The sequence below is a fragment of the Amblyomma mixtum genome, chromosome 2 (assembly GCF_055824585.1).
Source record: "Amblyomma mixtum isolate Tamu chromosome 2, ASM5582458v1, whole genome shotgun sequence".
NCBI classification, from domain to species: domain Eukaryota; kingdom Metazoa; phylum Arthropoda; class Arachnida; order Ixodida; family Ixodidae; genus Amblyomma; species Amblyomma mixtum.
In genome coordinates, this window is record NC_143013.1 from 108,141,099 (window position 1) to 108,160,466 (window position 19,368).

General features: G+C 43.3%; 1 protein-coding gene across 2 annotated transcripts in view; it reads right to left on the reverse strand.

Moving 5' to 3' along the window:
- Window positions 1–282: 282 nt before the first annotated feature.
- Window positions 283–19,368, reverse strand: part of LOC149360509 (sodium-coupled monocarboxylate transporter 1-like) — a 69,393-nt gene continuing 50,307 nt past the window's right edge. For both annotated transcript variants that reach the window (XM_089572362.1, XM_089572361.1), the window contains exons 8-16: window positions 17,257–17,386; window positions 14,976–15,064; window positions 13,085–13,194; window positions 11,751–11,818; window positions 8,177–8,263; window positions 6,480–6,652; window positions 5,115–5,215; window positions 579–679; window positions 283–513 (exon numbers count right to left, since the gene is read on the reverse strand). In XM_089572362.1, the coding sequence (XP_089428488.1) occupies window positions 424–513; window positions 579–679; window positions 5,115–5,215; window positions 6,480–6,652; window positions 8,177–8,263; window positions 11,751–11,818; window positions 13,085–13,194; window positions 14,976–15,064; window positions 17,257–17,386 (949 nt within the window). In that variant the 3' untranslated portion in view covers window positions 283–423. The remainder of the gene's footprint in view (window positions 514–578; window positions 680–5,114; window positions 5,216–6,479; window positions 6,653–8,176; window positions 8,264–11,750; window positions 11,819–13,084; window positions 13,195–14,975; window positions 15,065–17,256; window positions 17,387–19,368) is intronic.

The window sequence follows — 19,368 nt, forward strand, 5'->3', positions numbered from 1 at the left end:
GAGAAATAAATATTAGCCAAGGGCAGCATATAATAAGCTATGCAGTGATGTTCAAAATAGAAACCCTGGTTCAAAGCAAAGGTAACTCCAGGAGTCAAAGGACCCCTTGTTCTGCAGTGAACCCGTTTCGATCATGGTTAGGATGATAACAGCGACCATAACTTCACATGGTAACAAAGTTCCTTAGGCAAGCGCAAAACCTGCTGGTTCTCCTCTTACGCACCAGAAATCGCGCTTACAAATCTCCCCTAAATTTATGCATACCTAAATGCGTGAGAACAGGTGTGCGAGGCATGATCACTCGTAGTGCAGCCGCCCTTTCAGCACTGTTCCATTGGTTCAGTGTGGTGACCGTATGTTTTATTTCCATCTACCCTTCTCGTCTAAGTGGTTCGTCCACATGACGCTCCTCTTGAGAATTTATTAGACATCCGTCTCATTGAGGTGTGTATGGAGCTGGTCATCTCCAGCGTTGTGGTTATTCGTGCTTTCGATCTTTATGAACTTCACGTCCTGCAGCAAATGGAGAGAGCAATTATTGGTTGGTGTGCCAAGGAATTTCTCTCTGATATACGTACCTTGTGTTCCGCATCAGAGGGTGGAAGACCAGGCCTTCGCCACAACCTCACTAGAGCGTCGCTGGTCAATTTAGGCTGCACCTTTTTGCTGCTCATTTCACCTGCGAACAACAAAATATTCATGACACATCACGTAAAGATATATTTCATCAAGATATATCTCATCCTTCTGTCAACCAGAAGCTCTGTTCTGTGTTATTTCTGGTCTTCGGCCAGAAATGACATGACTGCGGCCGCGTTCTGCACGCCAGTATTCTGAACAATCGTTTTAAAATTCCCCTCATTACTGTTCTTGGCCCTGAACTGTTTTAAGGGACACCTTGAGATTGTCCATAGAAAGGAAATTTCAACCCTGTTTTGTTGGATTTTATAGCGCATAAGCGAAACTGGAAGCGTCCCTCAGAGAAACCACTGGACAACTTTACGGAAGTTTAGGCACAGCGCAAAATACTGACATACATAATGCCTAAGAATTACGAAAGGCAGTATGGAACTGTTGTTAATAGATTTTCTCGCATAATCTTAAAAAATTTTGAAGTGAAAATCACCTATAAGATAGAGCTGAAGATACTTCGCTTGAAGCCATTTTCCACCAAGCTGCTAAATCTAGCTCGAACTTGGCTTTCTGGGAAGTACCGAACATAAAATTATTTCTCTTTCTCCTCTGCGTAATGGCCTCGCCGCTTTGGTTCTATTGCTTCAGTTAGAATAACTGTCCTCTTTCTTAGGGAATTTGGAGGCCATTTCACACCATATCTATTTGGTCACTCCCTCACGCCTGCCAAGTATCTCGGAGATAGCAGCAAGGGCGCGATCAGAATATACTCACTCAGCTGCTTTAACTTTGAACAGACGCATGTGCAGCCTCTAAAATGGAATCAAATATTCTATAGAGTGTCGTTTAAACTAGTCCTATTAAACCAGCTTCCTTGAACCATGTCCCCCACCCTTCTCCCTCATTCAGGGGAATTAGATCAACACTACTTGTAAACGCCCGTCTCACCTAATTCACCTTTGGCACTATAAAAACCATGATGGTGCACTAAGCTGCAAGTGGTTCAATTTTCTTCCTTCCTGGTCAGAGGTTGTTTTACAGAGTTATTACAGCGCCAGCTCTTAATGCGAAGGTTTCCGGAAAAATCCTGCCTGTCGGTGTCGTTAAAATATTATACACTTTTGTAGCATGAGCTTCAGTGACCACAGTCTCGCCGTTTCGCGTGCTCTCTTGCTCGACCATGCTGCGCATGCGCGAGGAGCAAGTGACGTCACTACGCACAGCTGGCGTGCCTCGCCTCGCCCGCACGGCGTCCACTGTCCTAGGGAGCCATTATGCGCACTTTCTTTGCTTAAAATGATCGGAGTGTAAAACGTTGTCAACGCCAACGTCAATGAACACAGCGAACGCCGACGGCCTATTGCTTCAGCGCCGCGTTTCTGGCATAACGTTGTCAATGTCAATGTCAACGCATGCAGCGCACACCTGTCACTACCGCCACTTAGCTTAAAGCATGGTTGAGGTGTCCCCTGTTCCAAGAGGGCAGTTATGCGCCTTCCCTCTGGTTCAGGTGCCCACCGAGATGAGGACACCTCGCCGCTCGCCGCGGAGGGCTACTGCGCATGAGCGAGGATATTGCGCCGCGTGTACAAATGTGGAGGGATACACAGCTACTGCGCCGTGTTCCATGGAGGAAAAAGAGAGTCGGGCTGCTGCTGAACGGCGCAGGAGATCTGAAAACCTCAATTCATCGGACCCCGAGATTGTCGCATGGCAGTTGCCGTTGAGCGTAGGAGAAATGATACCAACCTGCAAATTTCACAGCCACTGACAACTGATACTGCACATTGGCTCGTCTTTAATTTAGTCATAGTTACACTTACCGGAATTTCAAGGTTTAATTGGGGGGGGGGGGGGGGGGGGGGGGGAACCAAGCTAACAACAACAAGCTTAACCAAGATATACCAATACCTCACGCCACGTATATCCTGGCATAGTAGACCTAAGCTACTGCCAAGTTTTTGACCACGTGAAGACCGCGTCAGAAATGCGACAAAATATTTTGTGATTTTGTCGTAATGACGGAATTTTCTTTTTTTTTTTGTACTATTTTTCTATATTATCGCAGTTTTTCCTGCAGTAACTTTCTATATATTCTATTGCTCTTTAGTATCTTTCTGTAGTAGCTACACAAAATTATGCTGCTACTGCAGAAATTTCTGTTGGTTCTAAAAGCTTCAATACATTACCAAAAATCTGTCGTGACGACAGAAATTTTTTGTTGTCCTTTTCGACTGGCCATAAACCGCACCTGCATTTCTTCGGCTTTCTCTTGTATGGTGTTTCCCACGCGCTGCCTTGCAGCCGCAGTTACCAAAACTTCACTTCATTTACTTTATTTTTCCCTACACTGCCTCCGAGCGAAACGTGGTCTCTAACAGTTCTCTGCACTTCTTTTTGTGCACGTTCTGATGCTGATGCAATGAACATTTATTCATGGTCCCTGTTATGCACATAAACCTCACAACAGCTGGGCTCGACAGGCACAGTGAAGCGCAACGCACGAGGCGAATAGTCCGACATGTCAGCGCCTCGTCATGGTGAGGGCAGGAACTAAGCAGCGCTAGATAAAGCTTTTCGGTGCATGATCAGTAAGTGCCACTGCATCTCGCTTACGTCTCATCAGTGCTGGTTTCTACCTCATTAATGACGTCAATGTAAGGTATTTCGTTACACGTGAGTAATTTTAGGAAAAATGGTACTGAATACTAAATAACAACGTGGTGTCTCAGTCTGTACGGTACAACACACGCATGCAATTTAGAAAACCGGGCGATAACGGGCGTCGGCAATTCCTTTCCGGCTCCTTTAGCTGTAATCATAAACTTTCGATTCGCAAGAATTCCTTCCAGCTTTCAAATTCTGCAGCACAGATGTCGCAGGATCACTCGGAAGTGACGCTGCAGAAAAGAAAGCTATGGAAATTCATAACAAGGTACCCGGCATTTTGGTGATAAAGCAAAGCTAGTTTGAACTGCTGATAAAGGATTACATTTACGAATGCGGCAAGCTAAGCTACAGCCTAAACTATCAAGAGATGACGACCGCCCTTGCAAAGATTTTAAACTCCAACCTATTTATTTTATTAAGGATAACGCAGAGTGAGAAGGCACGAACGAAGGCACGAACAGGGCGAGACGGGAGCTGTTATTTTATTATTTATTCGTATTATTATTTTATGCTTGTTAATGACGTAGTATTGCTGTAGTGAGTTTTTTATTGATGAACAACCTATACGCTTCTCATCACTACACTGATGTAGTACTGTTACATTACTACTCTTACTACACTGAAACCTAACTTGGGATACATATTCATGAAAATAGCAAGAAAGTTAGCAGAGCTATTGGCATCATAAACAAGTGTAAACATGTATTAACTCGGAATATTGGGCTACTGCTGTAGAACTAGCTAATACTGCCTCAACTCATCTATACCCATTTAGTATGGGAAACCACGAAAACATGCCTCAAAAAAATACAGTTATTACAAAAGAAGGTAATGAGAGTAATGGCTAACAAAAAGACATGATTCCCAAACAAAATTTTTTAAAAGATTCGGAGTTATTAAGGTTGTCCAGCATTACAATTACCGACTTACTGCATCGTACTGCGCAGCTGTAGAAAGCAATCATTTCTACCAGAAAAGCTCCACATTGAAGACAGCCGTTCTCGCATATAACACGTTATCCAGATGTGTGGTACATGCAAACCCCGGCCAACAACTATGCCTTCCTCAACAGCTCTGCTCATGAATTTGTTGATATTGCAGGGATACCCAAAAAATGTTTGAAGAATGTCTTCTTTTGAGGCCAATATTATAAAAGTGTGAATATATAGTGAGCTTACATCTTGCAACCTGAGTACTGCTTTTATTTCTATTGATGTGAACCTGTCAGTGCTGTTATATATTTGTACAGCTCATTTTATGCTTTTATTTCGTGATTCAGACTATTCAAATTGCGCCCATGCTGCTGTCATGAGTTAGGGTAGTCGCCTCACCAAGCTACCGGCAGCAGTAGCTTTCATTTAATTTCATTTAAGTTTTCTGGTGCATTGATACCATTCTCCTTTTGGACGTATCTTAAGTGAGCAGTATTTCATAAATAAACAAGTATATAACCCTTTCCGCAAACCAGTCTCTTGACTACAATGATTCAAGCCTAAAGGTGTACTGATTCTATATGCTCCAAGTTTTTCATCCTACGGGCAGGCAGTTTACCTGTGTAATGTCTGGTTCAGCTATTCTACCTACAGCTTCATTTACGCACTCCAAAACTATTTCGTAATCAGCTATATGGCAAGCTATGGCCAAAGTTTAGTAGCATAAGCTAAGCCCCGCATTCTATCTCTCTCTCTCTCTCTCTCTCTCTCTCTTACGTTGAACGAGTTCGGCACGCAACTTGCAATCTGAGAGCTTGATTAGCTGCAACTGCAAAACTAAAAAGCAGTAAAACGAGGTAAGTGTGAGCAGTACGATACCTGTGACAGCACTAAGAACCACACCAATTATTATAGTTGCAAAAACAGCGAATAAGCTGCTCCATAAGTGTGAGAGACGGAATAAAGGCGTTTCTTGTGACCTGCAAAAAGGAGACACATTGAATGAACTCGTTTACATCACATTCGCCACTAACTCGCTTCTTGAACACTATTTATTCTTCTGATAGAGATCACTCAATTGTATGTTTCTGATACGTGGAAACCCCAGGAAAAAACACCAGAGAGTACGATTAATCGTTGCGAAACAAAACAAAAAGTTTTTTAAAGCTTTGTGCTACCCTATACTTATAGTAGGTTCAGAGGACAGTTGCCGCTTTACAAAAATAAAACAGCACTTGCGACGTAGAAGCAGTGGTACTTCAAAGAACTCGAGTTTTCGAGACAATCACAGCACTTTTTTCTCTACGCTTGCCTACAATCAAAAATCAAGCTGTGCCAATGGCAGCCAAACGAGATTACTAAAGCGACCACTACAAGTACTGCTCTACGGTACATGGTCGGGTGAGCGGGACGACTGCAAGAGATCGTATGCGCCAGGGTCATGTCCAGGATTCTTGGACGAAAATTTTTAATACTGGTGTATTGTAAGGTACTGTTATAGGAATATTGAAGGTAGTGATCCACGCTTCCGACGAGTGGCAAAATATTTTTCCCAGTTTTTCATCGCTCGCTTCGAGCAGTTAAGACTGCCATAGAAAGCCAGTGGGGTACGTTTTTGACGATAACAAAAACGTTAATAGAAAAACAATTCAAGTGTGTCCGTGGGAAGATCTGCGGATATATTGATTTGTATATTGAAATTTTACAATGTATGAAAACATTGCCTGCGTAAACTCTTTGCTTTTGAAAAACGGTTTTGTTCAGAATTGCTGGTCGTGTTTAGTCCCAGCATATACTCAGAAAAATATACTAGGCACTGCAACTTAGCGCTTTTTAACTTTATACGAATTCATGCTCAATCATATTCTGTGGACACCCGCTTTTGTATGACCATGACTCAAAGCGAATAAATTGAATCAAATTAACATTCTGGTTTTGATAGATCATGGATTCTTTTGAGGACTCGTATGAAATGTGTGATCCTAGTCAAGGTATTAAACCATCCCGCCAGGCTGTTATGCACCGATATTCCATCGAAGTCACTAGTGTTGTCTATCCTTCGTCGATAAATGTCTCTGAAATATCCACCTGCTTTGTAGATTCATAAATGACCCTGCCATAATGGCGGCACTCCTCCCTAATGAAAATAGTTAAGCAGTGCATGATGTGCCGTATACTTCGGTGATTCGATGTAGATATCCTCTTTTACTTGGTAATGCGGCACAGCAGCAAACGCACCCTTACCCATAACTTGATGTAGCGTACGTTGTGTTGGGAACTGAATGGATGGTGGTAAGATTTCCTGGGCAGTAGTCCAGGGACACCGGCATTCTCTCAGGCTTTTCTCCGTGTAGAATGGTGTCTGTCATGCTCCAAAGCTGGTACGCTATTGTTATAAGTGTCGCTATACCAGCTCCCTGCAATAAACAGGTCTTGGTAAATTATGCTGCAACACATGTTCGTTTAAAATGATATATTTACGTTCATTTACAATGATCACGCAGATACCAACCCACTTTATCCAGAGGCTCGTCAAATATGTATGCAACGAGGGTTACATCGTTTCAATAAAATTTTACAAAAATACTTACTCTCTCTTGGCAAGAGGAAAAGTGAATAATCTTGAGGGTAGCCTAGAGCACAAGGTAGCATTCATAACACTACCTTCCTAATTTTTGCAACATCGTATTGTCTTATTTTTGAAAGCATTTAAACAAGGTATTTAATCTTTTAGTCAGTGAATGTTTTCCAGAACCTTGAATCGAAAGCTGCAAAGTAATAAACTTGTTCCTTATATTAACCTGTTAATGATGCGAACTATGTATATGATCTCAATTTTCTAACCAGTTAAGGCAATGAATTGAATTTTCAACTAATGACAATTAGTGGAAAAGCTTTCGTTTCAAGAAGTAGCCATGCCTCCTTACAGCCTCCCTTCCATTTGAGAAAATGTAAGGAGTACATAAAAAGAGCTGCAACCATTGGGGCGCCCCGCTGCGGTTACTTTTGCGCGCTGAGACGACCTAACAAACAAATGCACCACCAATAACATCGTGTCACGCCGCCAGTAACATTCCACTGCCGTAAAGTTCTTAGCAGGGTGGCGGGGGCCGCTGAACTGAACAAAATAGCAACCAAGGGACAATTGGCTGCTGGTCATCTCCTCTTCGACAGATTTTTCACACATATTGAATGTCAGTCTTGATACTTATAATTGGTTGAGCTCGTCCGCTGCACGATTACTTTATTCATGCGCTTGATACCTTCGTTCTCAAGAGGTTCCTGACAAGGTGTATATCTTAACATTGTTTGCTGTCTTACGTGAGTGCGGTTAAACAAAAAAAAAGGCAAAGCAGGAGGAAGCCAACAATAACAACGTTTGTACTTCGCTTTATTGTCACTCTATGGGGTCCTCGCCTCTTTGCTTCGATCAAACGCAGTGTACTCGAGAACCGTCTTTGTTCAGTCTACATACACCTCAGAGGAAATTCTGCACCGAAGTAGCTGAAATTTTTTAGTATAGTTTGCTGAAACTCGCCTCCCTAAGCCATTTTACGAAAAGCAAATTAATTTATTTCGGCCAAAAGGACCACTTTTCGGTCAAAAGGACCACTATTCTTTCCTAGCGTTGAATGTTAAATGCCCTTATCTCACAATTCAATGCGGAAACTAATCTTTAAGACACCTCATCCGCTGCTTCTTTACTTCCCTTACGCTACTGCTTTCTGTGACTTGCAAAACTGCTCTCTTTGTTGCAAATTTTGGTGTCGCGGGGAGGCCACATACAGTTCTCTAGTTTCCTACGCCGGCTGCGTGCGTACATGAAACTCTTTACAATTGTCTCCATTCCTCCCGGATTAAGCCTAAAAAGTAAGGGCACATTTTTCACGTCCGCACGGTTAAAATTCAAGGGGAAAGCGACAGCTGTAGAGGATACGTACCTTTGAATGGACGAAAGGGAACAGCACAGCCAACACACACAGCCCCACAAACGGCGCCGTAACGGCACTGTATATCATGAGTATGATCTGTGGAGAAAGCAGAACGCCCAGCATTCGAATCATAGCTACTGCATGGACTCAGAATATTTTTATTTATTTATTTATCATCATACCCACAGCGCCATTGTCTGGCATTACAGTGGGGGGGGGGGGGGGGGGGTTGAACAAAAAGTACACAAATGCTACCTCATGCAGGTGGTTACAAAAAAAAAGATAACATGAGATAGAAAGAACACGGAATTATTATACATAAAAAATGTCACAGCATGGAAGAAAATGAATTATTTGATAATATGGACACTACTTCCTCAGGCAGCTTGTTCCATTCCAAAACCGTTTTAGGGAAAAAAGACATTTTAAAAAGGTCAGTCCGGCATCTGTATTCTTTAACTTTAAGTGGATGATCTCTTCGTAAAGACACGTAATCAGGGTTGGCTATATATTTGGTTCTATCTATTCCAGTTCTAGAATGAAATATGTTATGAAATAATTTTAAACGCAGAACTTTCCTACGTTTTTGAAGGGAGTCCCAACCCAAAGATTTTTTCGCGCTGGTTACACTAAAATATCGCCCATAGTTATTGAAAACAAAACGAACGGCCAAATTCTGAACACTTTCTAGCTTTTGAACGTCAAGAAAGGATTTCGGATCCCAGACTGTGCAAGCATACTCAAGTATGCTTCTAACGTTTGTATTATACAGCAGTTCTTTAGTCTTTAAGGGGAAAAGTTTAGCGTTACGTCGTAGGAAGCCTAACACACGACAGGCTTTGGCAGCAACGAAATCCACGTGACGATGCCAAGACATTGAACTTGTTAAATATACACCAAGATATTTAAATTCCAACACTGAAAGCAGTCTGCTATTATTTTTGTTATAAGTGAAAATATGGGGAACCTTCTTTTTAGTTACTTTAAAAATGTTTGTGCATAATTAACACGCTGTAGTCTAAAACACAAAGCGAGCCAAGCCCAGAGCTCCGCGGCCAGTTCCTTACCTGCCTACACTAACCATCGTAGTCAGGCTTATTACCTGCCACCGACAAGATCCAATGGAGTGCCCCTTCCCCCTTGCCGTTATTTGCGCGAAGGGGCAAAATAAAAAGAAAAGCAAGCTTAAGGCAAGTGTAAAAGCGCACGCATTTCATGCAAAACTTCAAGATTGTAATAACAAAGTTTGTTGAAGCAAAGGTTGACACTAAGTACTCATACAGGATGGGCGCTGTTCGTTTACTTCACTTCAAGTCTTCGTCTTATGTCCCGCTCAACTTTTGTGCCGACGAGATATGATCCAGCTGGCCCAAAAAGGCACCTTGCTCCAATAAGACTGATTTTCGATACTTTCACACACAATCCGCATTAAACTGTGAATATAACAGGGGTCGAAACCTTCTGTCAAGCCCAACACTTTAGTAGCGTGGCCGATATTTTCTCATGCAGTTCTTATCAAAGACCATCGTCTTCTGCCGCAAAAGGCATCCTAAAATGCGTGCGGACCTCAGTTTTATTCTGCTCGTATTGCCGATGCAGTCAATCATTGAAATGTGCTGGTATGCCTTCGTGGTAGCTCATTTGCTTACGGCCACTAAACATCACTCTCAAATAGGCACGCCAAGTTCTACGACGTCTAGCTTCTTTTAGCCGCAGGCGCATGGCACCAAAGCGCCCAGCAGAGATTGCCGGTTTTCGCCACAGAAGGGTCCGGCGGAGCTCTGATATGAGTAAAATCAAAAGCATTAGACTTAAAAACATTATCGGTAATGATGCGAGCCAGCTCTATAAATAAAGCTTTCACTGCAAAATATCTAATAACGTGTCAATTTTAAACCCTGTAATGAATATAAAGTTCATGCTGCCTGCCTTATTTTTTAGTGTCGCTAGACCTTACACTGAGCCGCTTAGCCGTTGTCTGTGTGGTACCTCTGTGTGGGTAGGTTGTGATGACGTCACAAGGCCACATGACCTAGCTGGCCCACCTTCCACCTACGTTGCTTCTCTGAAGGTTTTAGTGCGGTAGCACTATCGAACGCTTCTCGCCTATTTCGTCGTTGTTTGTCCGGTCCTTCTGCGGCCTTGAAGAGCTGTGTGGCACGTGAGTCAATAAGGTCACGTGATCCTGGGAACGTCATCAAAACCTGCCCATCGGATTGTAAGTAAACTGCCCACCGCGGCAGGAGGCAATTCAAATAATGATTAGTCACGAGAGGTTGGTCGGGAAGAGCAACCTGGGTCTCAAGCACCACCGATGGCAAAACCTGCCATCGCAGGGCAGTGGTACATCGTTTAGCCGCTGCACCACTATACATCAGAAATGATATGAGGATTCCCAGGGATCCATGAATGCAAGCTAGAGATTGACCAATCGGAGAATCGAAATCGAAATGCTATCGTACCTAATTCGCATCTGGCCTAACCGCGCTAAATCGTCCGTCATTTTTGTAGCGAGAGCTACATTACGCGCAAGTCTCGCCGTTTCGCCGTGGCACCAGTTTCGCCGTGGCCGCACCGTGACTTTAAGCCGTTGCCTAGCAACGCCATCTGGCGTGACGTGATAGGAGGAGCCGGTGGCGCGGTAGGCCGGCGAAACCGAGTTGCAACAGCTGTGCGCATGCGCCGTAGAAAGAGGGGGCTTGGTGCAACTGTATATATACAGAAGGCAGCTCGGTGGAGCCGTCGGTAGATACGGATAGTGATTCGGAGAGACTAAAAGAAGCCAGGCTTCAACTGCAAGACGAAGAACCGGAAATAAATGCGTCACACTTTGCTGCATAACAAATGCCCAGTCTGTAATGTAGCCTCAATTAGACGCAACGGGGGATAACAAACAAAGCTAAACATTGGACGTAGCCGGAGAGAAACCAAGCTAAACGACAACATGTAACCAAATTTAACCGTACTCTCGATACGTTTATTAGACTAGCCAGAAACGTGGGCAGCGATCAGAAGCCACACCTTCTGTCCACATAATGTTAACTATTTCAGCAATGCATTCAAAAGCCTGCAGTCAGATATCTTTATGGCAAAATTAACACGAACATGATAATACCAGCGGTGGCTTATGAAACTGTTCCTTTGAATTTTGAAGACACACAATGAATGTAACCAGTTTCCGCTTCGCCGTTAAGCTGTTTCTTTGCTCCATTGGCTTAAACTAGTGTTGTCAAATAATGCGCTTTCAGCAGAAAGGTTCCTCGCGAGTTTAATGTAAAATGGACAGACTGAATACTTCTGCAGAAAAAGTGTTCGCATTTCTTTAAGTTTGCAAGGACTTTGTAGTTCAGTTGCTGAACCAAAATACTGCCTTCAAATGAATCGTACAAGACTAATTAGTTGTTATATGCCCTCGCTTGCACATGCCGTGCGTCTGTCGTCTTGAATGCCCATCCACACGTGTAAAATAAGAAGTGCAACCGTAGCTCGTCTCAAAGTGTGACCTTTCCTAAAAATAAGTTCCTGCTCACTGACAACGCGTACCACCTGGTGCTAATATACTGTAATCGGCCATCGTACTCACCCTGGTTAAAGATCCCAAATATACGCATACTGTGCTGTAAATGGTCATTACAATGCCCAGGCCTAGGGCTGCAAGGATGGGGGAAGAAAAATATATAAAATTCAGTGTCATGGATACATTGCGAATGAAATTACTTTCACTGCAAGGAAATGTGGCACACGGTGGGATTGTAATAACTAACTGCTGTTTCGGTGTGTGTTCTGTCCCTGAAACGAAAGCTCCGTCGTTTCTGGAGGCTCGCAGCCAGCAGCTTTTGTGCCAATTAATTTTCTTCTCGCGAAACAGTGCAACGGATGCGCAAACCGCCGCTTACAAGGGAAGTGAAAAGACATAACAAACCACTTACTAAGCAAACATGCCCGCATCGCAGAAATTTAGCCTTTTCTTTTTCGCTACCCGCTTCGATTTTTCCGCTGTTTGGGTACTTCTGGCGTAATTCTGATATTCCCTCTAATGAACACTGCAATGCGTCTGCGCTCTCTGATATAAAGATGCACCGCAAAGCTCAAAATCAACTTCTGTCCCATGAATGAATATGCGCAGTCCAAATGGCTGCCTTATTTCTTATACAATTCGATTGAGGGGGCACTTAACAACCATTCCCTTTCTTTCTATCAAAAACGCCACGGCAAGCTTATATGTCACCTGGTCACGGTTTCTCATCAAAACTTTTGTTTTTGCCAGCAAAGGCAACCACGGCTTATTTCATGTAGCATCCGGGAATGCGCCGCAGTGCAAGGGTAATTTTGACACATTTTTAGCTGGAGTTCTCTTAATCGGCCATTTAAAAATCGGCTCGTGTGACTGATGCATATCCTCCCACAGGTTAGAGGGACGTCGTACACAACGCCCGTCATGCGTCTGACGAAAGGAGTGGCATGACGCGTCACGCAATCCGCAACACTCTTCTCTTCGAGCATGATCCGAGGGCACAATGAGGCAAACTTGCAGGGGGCAGAAAACACAACCGGCACACCGTAGCAATTCGCCGCATTCTTCAAATTGTGGGAAACCCTGTATAAACATATGGTAACACTACTGGCCCCATTTCTTTACAACGGCCACTACTCCGGCTTGTCTTAGCGTTTGTAAGTCCTTGTATGCATGTGCTTAGCATACTTGTTGATCATGATTGACTGACTCTCCCAACAACGCACTGTCTTTAATACGAACGCCCCGTGTGGCCTTCCATTGTCTTCAGCTTCTCACTTAAAAAAAATTTTTCGCAATCGTGGAGAGGCATATTACGGTGGAAGAAGCCTTAAGGAGGAAGAGGTGAAATTTTTCACACCGCCCCTAATGACATCTTGAGATATGCGGACAAGTACACTTACCTGTGACACGCGTGATCAACGACATATGCTGCTCTGCTTTCTTGTGCCGATGTGAGATCACGTCCACATACAAGATGGCAGCCTGAGAGTTGATAGCTGACGATATTGTACTGAAAAAAAAATACAGGCTCTAATGTAGCTGCGATTAACCGTGTAACGTTCTAAATTAGTGACAAATTCGTTTACGAGGTGACAAGGTAGGGTACATATAACACAGAGGTGGGGATGGCAGTATTTGCAGTAATTATGCACACAATAAATGGAAAGCACTAAGTGTGGGAAGCAAATGTCACAAACACTCTCGCTGTTCTGAGGTCAGCAGTCGAGAGGTAAGGACACCAATACATGAAGTGCATCATGCGGACACAAGAGTGTGCCTTTCACGAAACTCAAGACATTGTTTCTCCAGTCCCGTTCACACGCAACCGGGCAGATTTGCCCCAAGGTGTGGTGCGAACATGCGATCTGAGGGGACCGCACAAGGGTAGTGTTTCAGTATTATGTAACATCTTTCAGTAGTTTTGTTTTGTCTAGATATGTCAATTAGCAGACACCCGAAATCAGTAGGATAAATCTGGCGCACTTGTATCTCCTCCTTGCAAGATTTTCGTACCAAATTTATGTTCCAATTAACAATTGCTGCATTTTCGTGAAATTGCTTTAGATTTTTAGAGTGGTCTCGCGGTTATCTCTGCGGCCGTCCAAGCAACAGAGAGTACAGAGGCGAAAAATTACAAAAAACACGAATGCCAGTGCACATTCGACAGAGATAGTTTTACCTCAATGCATGTCGATATGCAGTGCAGAATGGGCCAACGACTCTCTGCTCCAGTGCGTGTAAGTGGTCGCCATTTCAATACATGTGGTGTAGAGTGCGCACTCTTTTCTCCTTCATCTTTCTATCACCTCACCTCTAACCCCCATGCAGGGAAGCAAAACCGGTTTATTCTTCCGGTTAACCTCCCTGCCTTTCCTTCTTCTGCTCCTCCTCCTCCTCTATTTATCTCGTCACAAATGTTGCTAAGTTTACGGCAGTCTGAGTAAAGATAATTCCTGCGCTTCGTTGGCATTAAAAAATTGTAGCCAGATATGAACCTATCGTAGAATTGGCAAGTTCTACAGTGTAGAAGCGACTAATTTGGCAGTGATTTTTCTACATGCAAGCTTCTATAATGCTTAAAAAAACGTATTGAGAACAAAGGTTGAAACGCCATCTCCTGAAAAATAAAACAAAGATGCTGCCGGTGCGGCCGTCCGACATTTCTAATAACTATATAGCGGTTCCTCTTCCAACCCACGGCACTCTGTAGTATACGATTACGCAGAAATGCGCGCTCATTTATTAAAGTGCACGTTTTAATCATTAAATAAGACCAGTGCAGATCAAGATGCAGCTAAAAGCTTCAGAAGCCCAGATTTAATCTTGACTCTTCCTCTCTTCTAACCTACCCTTAGAAAAGCCAGCTTGGGACACAAAAGTTACTTATTTTGACACGTCAGAGAAATAAAAGGTATGACTATCGGAAAAAATCGTAAATCACCTCAACGAGTGGGAGCACACCAGTGGCTGTGGTTCCACCTTTCTAACTGTGAATTTTCGTCGGCTTTTTTTACACAAATAATTTCTCTTTTAAAATCACGACATCAGTGTCCATTGAGCCCGCATTATTTGTAGTCAAAGCGGCAGATAATGGAACTGAAGTGAAAGGGATTCGTTTTAGTAGGACGAAGACATCACGCTTGAAGTAACACATTCGTGGCCTATTACTCTGGTTGAGTAAATTAGTCCTGAGTGCCAGGCGAAAAGACAAGGCAGCGTAGCCAGCTATTCTCTGCTCCAGTGCGTGTAAGTGGTCGCCACTTGAATACACGCGGTGTTCAGTGCACTCACCTTGTCGCAGCGCTTACTACACCAGCCATGAACAGGCCGATGAATCCTGGTATTTTTACGAGGTTGTTGTTGATGTAATACGGTAGGATCTGAAAAGCAAAATCAGAACAAAAGTGTATTACCAAGACCTGAAAAAACTCGAGTAACGAACCATAGCCAACACAGCAGAGAATACTAGCAACAAATATCGAAACTCCAAAAGGGTTCTCAATGCCTTCGGAATACCAGGCACGTAAGGCTCCCCCCTTACAAAAATGTTTCGACAGTCTATAGACTGTCCATAGGCTTCTATCTCTAAAGTCTATACACTCTCTATAGCCAAATCCTAGAGAACAGTCTATAGGCAATACAATTGCTATAGACAGTCTATAGACAACCTATAGATTTATGGCCATATGCTTTTATTAGACTTCCTTCTATTGAAAGACTATACACTAAGAAGAGACAAAAATACCTCAATAGACTGTCTATAGGCCATTTTTATAAGGGCCCTGGCAGGTGCACGTACAACAGAAAATATGAAAAACGGGACTCCAGAGAAGTATTTGGGATTTTCCGTCATGCTCTGAGCAACACAGAGTGGTGTGAAATTCAGCCGCCACAGAGCAACAAAGCGCCCGTCCCCGCACCTCTCCGAAGGCAGTCGAAATAATACACTGCTCGGATCCGGACTAAACTTAAAGCTCGATTCCCTGTTCCGAAGCAATTTCTCTCATGGGGTTACTTCTGCCCACATACGTAGAAGCTTACAACAAATATTCATGAGAAAAGCTATATAGCTTCCCTGATTGTTGGATAACAATTAATACTCTGATATGTGCTAAGCATTTAAGAAATTTATTTCATTTCCAAAGCCTTCATGTCTCGCAGAGCATAGGTGGCAATGTGAAGAGAGGGCAATCCCTCCCTCCACTTTCATAGGATAGGAGAGGGATAGTTGGAGAGGGAAGACAAAGGGAGAGTGGGAGGTGACAGGAGCCAGCTGTGGGGCGGGGGTACGACGTGTCCCATTGTGACTGCTGTATTGGATCGTGGGTATGAAGAGGGCGTCCAGCGTGTCACACGATGATTGAAAATTGTATTATGCCACCCAGTCGCACGGTATGAACCCGTCAGCGGCAGCGGCTGCTCCGAACTGAAGGAGCAATAATGATTACGCATACTCCGCCCCATCATTCGCATTGATCGTCTATTTTTTTTCTTAATGGTGGCGCACAGTGCCTAAGGTTTAGTTTCTAGTTTATGGGGGTTTAACGTCCCAAAGTGACTCAGGCTATGTGGGACGCCGTATTGAAGGGCTACGTAAATTCCAACCACTTGGGGTTCTTTAATGTATTTCACCTAACTAATTCTTTAATGTGCACTGACATCGCACAGTTTTCACCTCCATCGAAATTCGACCAACGCAACCGGCCAGTCATAATTTCGGTGTGCTTTATATAATCCACTACGGCGCTGTTTTTCGTTCGCCTGTAGCTTTTTTTTTCAGTTTGGGTTACCGCTGCTGACGACGTAGTAAAATATCACGCAGAACCACCTCGTCACGTGTGCTCACAGAACAACCAAGCGTTCATCAGGACGTTAAACAATATACCATTACTTCACTAATGCGGTTGATGACGTCGTATATGAGGTCATTATAGCAACTTTGATTGGGGACTTCGTGCTCTATTATTGTGAGAGCAGCCGTTTTCTTTGTAAAGGCTCTCTCATGTCGTCCTGGCTATAGCAATACAAGCTACTGGTCGAGCCGAGCTCCTAGGCCAGCGAGGCACGAAATGGCCCGAGCTTAGTTATGCGCGAAGCGTAAAATTAGTCGACGCGACTTCCAGTAGGATCACCCGTGTTATTTTCGTGTTGTGCCAATAAGGAATTTTTTCCCCATAGCCGAAATATCTCGAGGTCTTGAAAGAATGTCGTACGCCAAAAAAAGGACGAAACAGGAAGGAAACACAGAACAGGAAAGAGGCGCATCTTTCCTGTTCTGTGTTTCCTTCCTGTTTCGTCCTTTTTTTGGCGTACGACATTCTTTCAAGACGATGTACCAACTAACCCGTCAAAAAGTTCTACTATCTCGAGCTGTCTGGTAAATATTTCTTCAGTCTATGAGGAAATTCCAGTATTACTTCGGTAGCATCTCAAAAGAAAGCGTGGTTCCATTTTTCGATGAGCAGAGCTCTGTCCACGGAGAATCACCTAGGTGCAGAGAATTTCTCAGTATTTTTAACGTACGACAGGGTCAGCACTGTGTATTCTAAAACTTGAGAATAAGCAGTCTCACTTGGTCAAGACTGGTGATCGCACCTGACAGGCCAGGGTCACATCCGCGGTACCAGATAGTCAGCGACACTCCCACCATGAGGCCTATAGTGTAGACCACGAGGAGAAGAAATGTGCCTGTCACAACGGTCCTGCATGAAATAACGGCAGCTATTGAAGAAGTAATAAGCATACGTTCTATGGTGATTAACTTCAATGGCTCAAGTGCAGCTTTGGCCAAAGAGCGCTATGGCACAGGATATTCTACTTTACACAAGGTCAGATTAAAGACCAATTTTTCTGCCATCTCACTCCACAGAAGTCGGGCACTAGGCCAAGGGAGATGTTTTACCAACCGTATCACCGATGGGTACCCGGCGGCAGTGGGGATCGAACCTCGCACTTCCCGCATGCGAGGCTGATGCTCAAGCCATTAGGCCACCGCCTAGGTGCATACTCACATTTATCTAAAATCAAATCAGTTTATTCGGACATGAACGGGTTCACACAGAATATGCCCACGGTATGAGGCAAAAGGAAGAAGCTAATAGCATTCTTCCTGACGATGCCTCACCCCGGATAACACATCAGTGGAAGGGTGAACAAATTCATTTCAAAACAAAAAATTCGACAACACAAAACAAAACAAAACTCTTCAGTTCAGTTTTAAGCATACTGGGAAACTAATCAGGACAAAAGGCATTATAAACGAAGGAAAAATCATCAGTATCGCTACAACTCGCAACACACAAAAAACAAGTTAATAGGAACGAAGCTAACACTACAATCGCTACATATCTCATGCATAAGGAATAACAACTTCATTTTCTTTCTCTATTGAAAAATAGTTTTGCTGGTTACAGCGTCATCAACTATTCAAGGATACTCATTGCATATTGCGACAATTTGGTTATGGATGTGTTGGGGGCCGTGGTTACTCCGAGTGTGAGCGGGAACGCGAGGGTAACTCGTAGACTCTAGCTTATATTTCTGTTCGCGAATGTGTTTCTGAGAGACATGGTGTACTGTTTAATTTTAGGGTAAATATGAATGGCTACAGAAAACTTGTGGCAAAGTGGGAATGGAGGAATATGAAAGGCCTGAAATAAGTAGTCATCGCTGGAAGAATTTCGATAACAAGCCCACAAAGCTTTCTTTTTTAATGCAAATAGTCTGGCTGAATCAGTCTTGTTGCATGTTCCCCAGATTAACTTACAATATATGTGTTGTGAATGGCTTACGGCAAAATAAAGTTGTTTTTTAGCCTGCCTGTGCAACAGGTACCTGATGCGATGGATAACACCAATAGATCGAGCTGCAAGTCAACGGACGTGATTTACATGGTCACCTCATCCTAGGTCAGTAAAAAAGTAAGCCCAAGAATTTAAAGTTGTTTACAGATTCAGTCGGAGTATTGCTGAACTGAAGTTGGATGGGATAATCTATAGGTTTGTTTTTAAAGCGGAAAAGCATAAATTTTGTTTCCTTAACATTCAGTTCCAGTTTTTTTTGCCGCAAACCACCGCCTCAGTTCATGTAGCCAGGAGTTGGAAGGACGCTCGAGTTCGCGATCAGCACCAGAAAAGAAAGCGTTCGAATCATCTGCGAAAAAAACATTGTTAAATAAGGTTAGATGTTTATTACGTCATTTATACACAATGTAAAATAAAGGAGCCAAAGTACAGATCCTTGAGGAACGCCACATTTTTATTATTTCTGCCTCAGATACGGCATCATTTAGTCACGTGTACAGAGTGATATTTGACAAGTAGCTTTGAAGTAATTTATGAGGTGTTCCGCGGATACCATACCTGTAAAATTTCTGAAGTAGAATGTCGTGCTTGATTTAATCGAAGGCTTTAGAAAAGTCAGGAAATGCCAATAGTAAAAATATTACGTTCAGTATTATCTATCAGACTATTTTTGATTTTGAGCAGAGCCGCGTGCGTGGATTTTCCAGACTGAAATCCATATTGCTCCTGGCCAACGATATTAATAAATTGCATAAATTTGTATACCTTCGTGAAGAACAATCTCTCAGCAACTTTAGAAAGCAATGGTAGGATGGAAATAGGACGGCAGCTATTGGGTCATTTTTACTGCCATCTTTGAAAATTACTGTAACAGGGGCGGA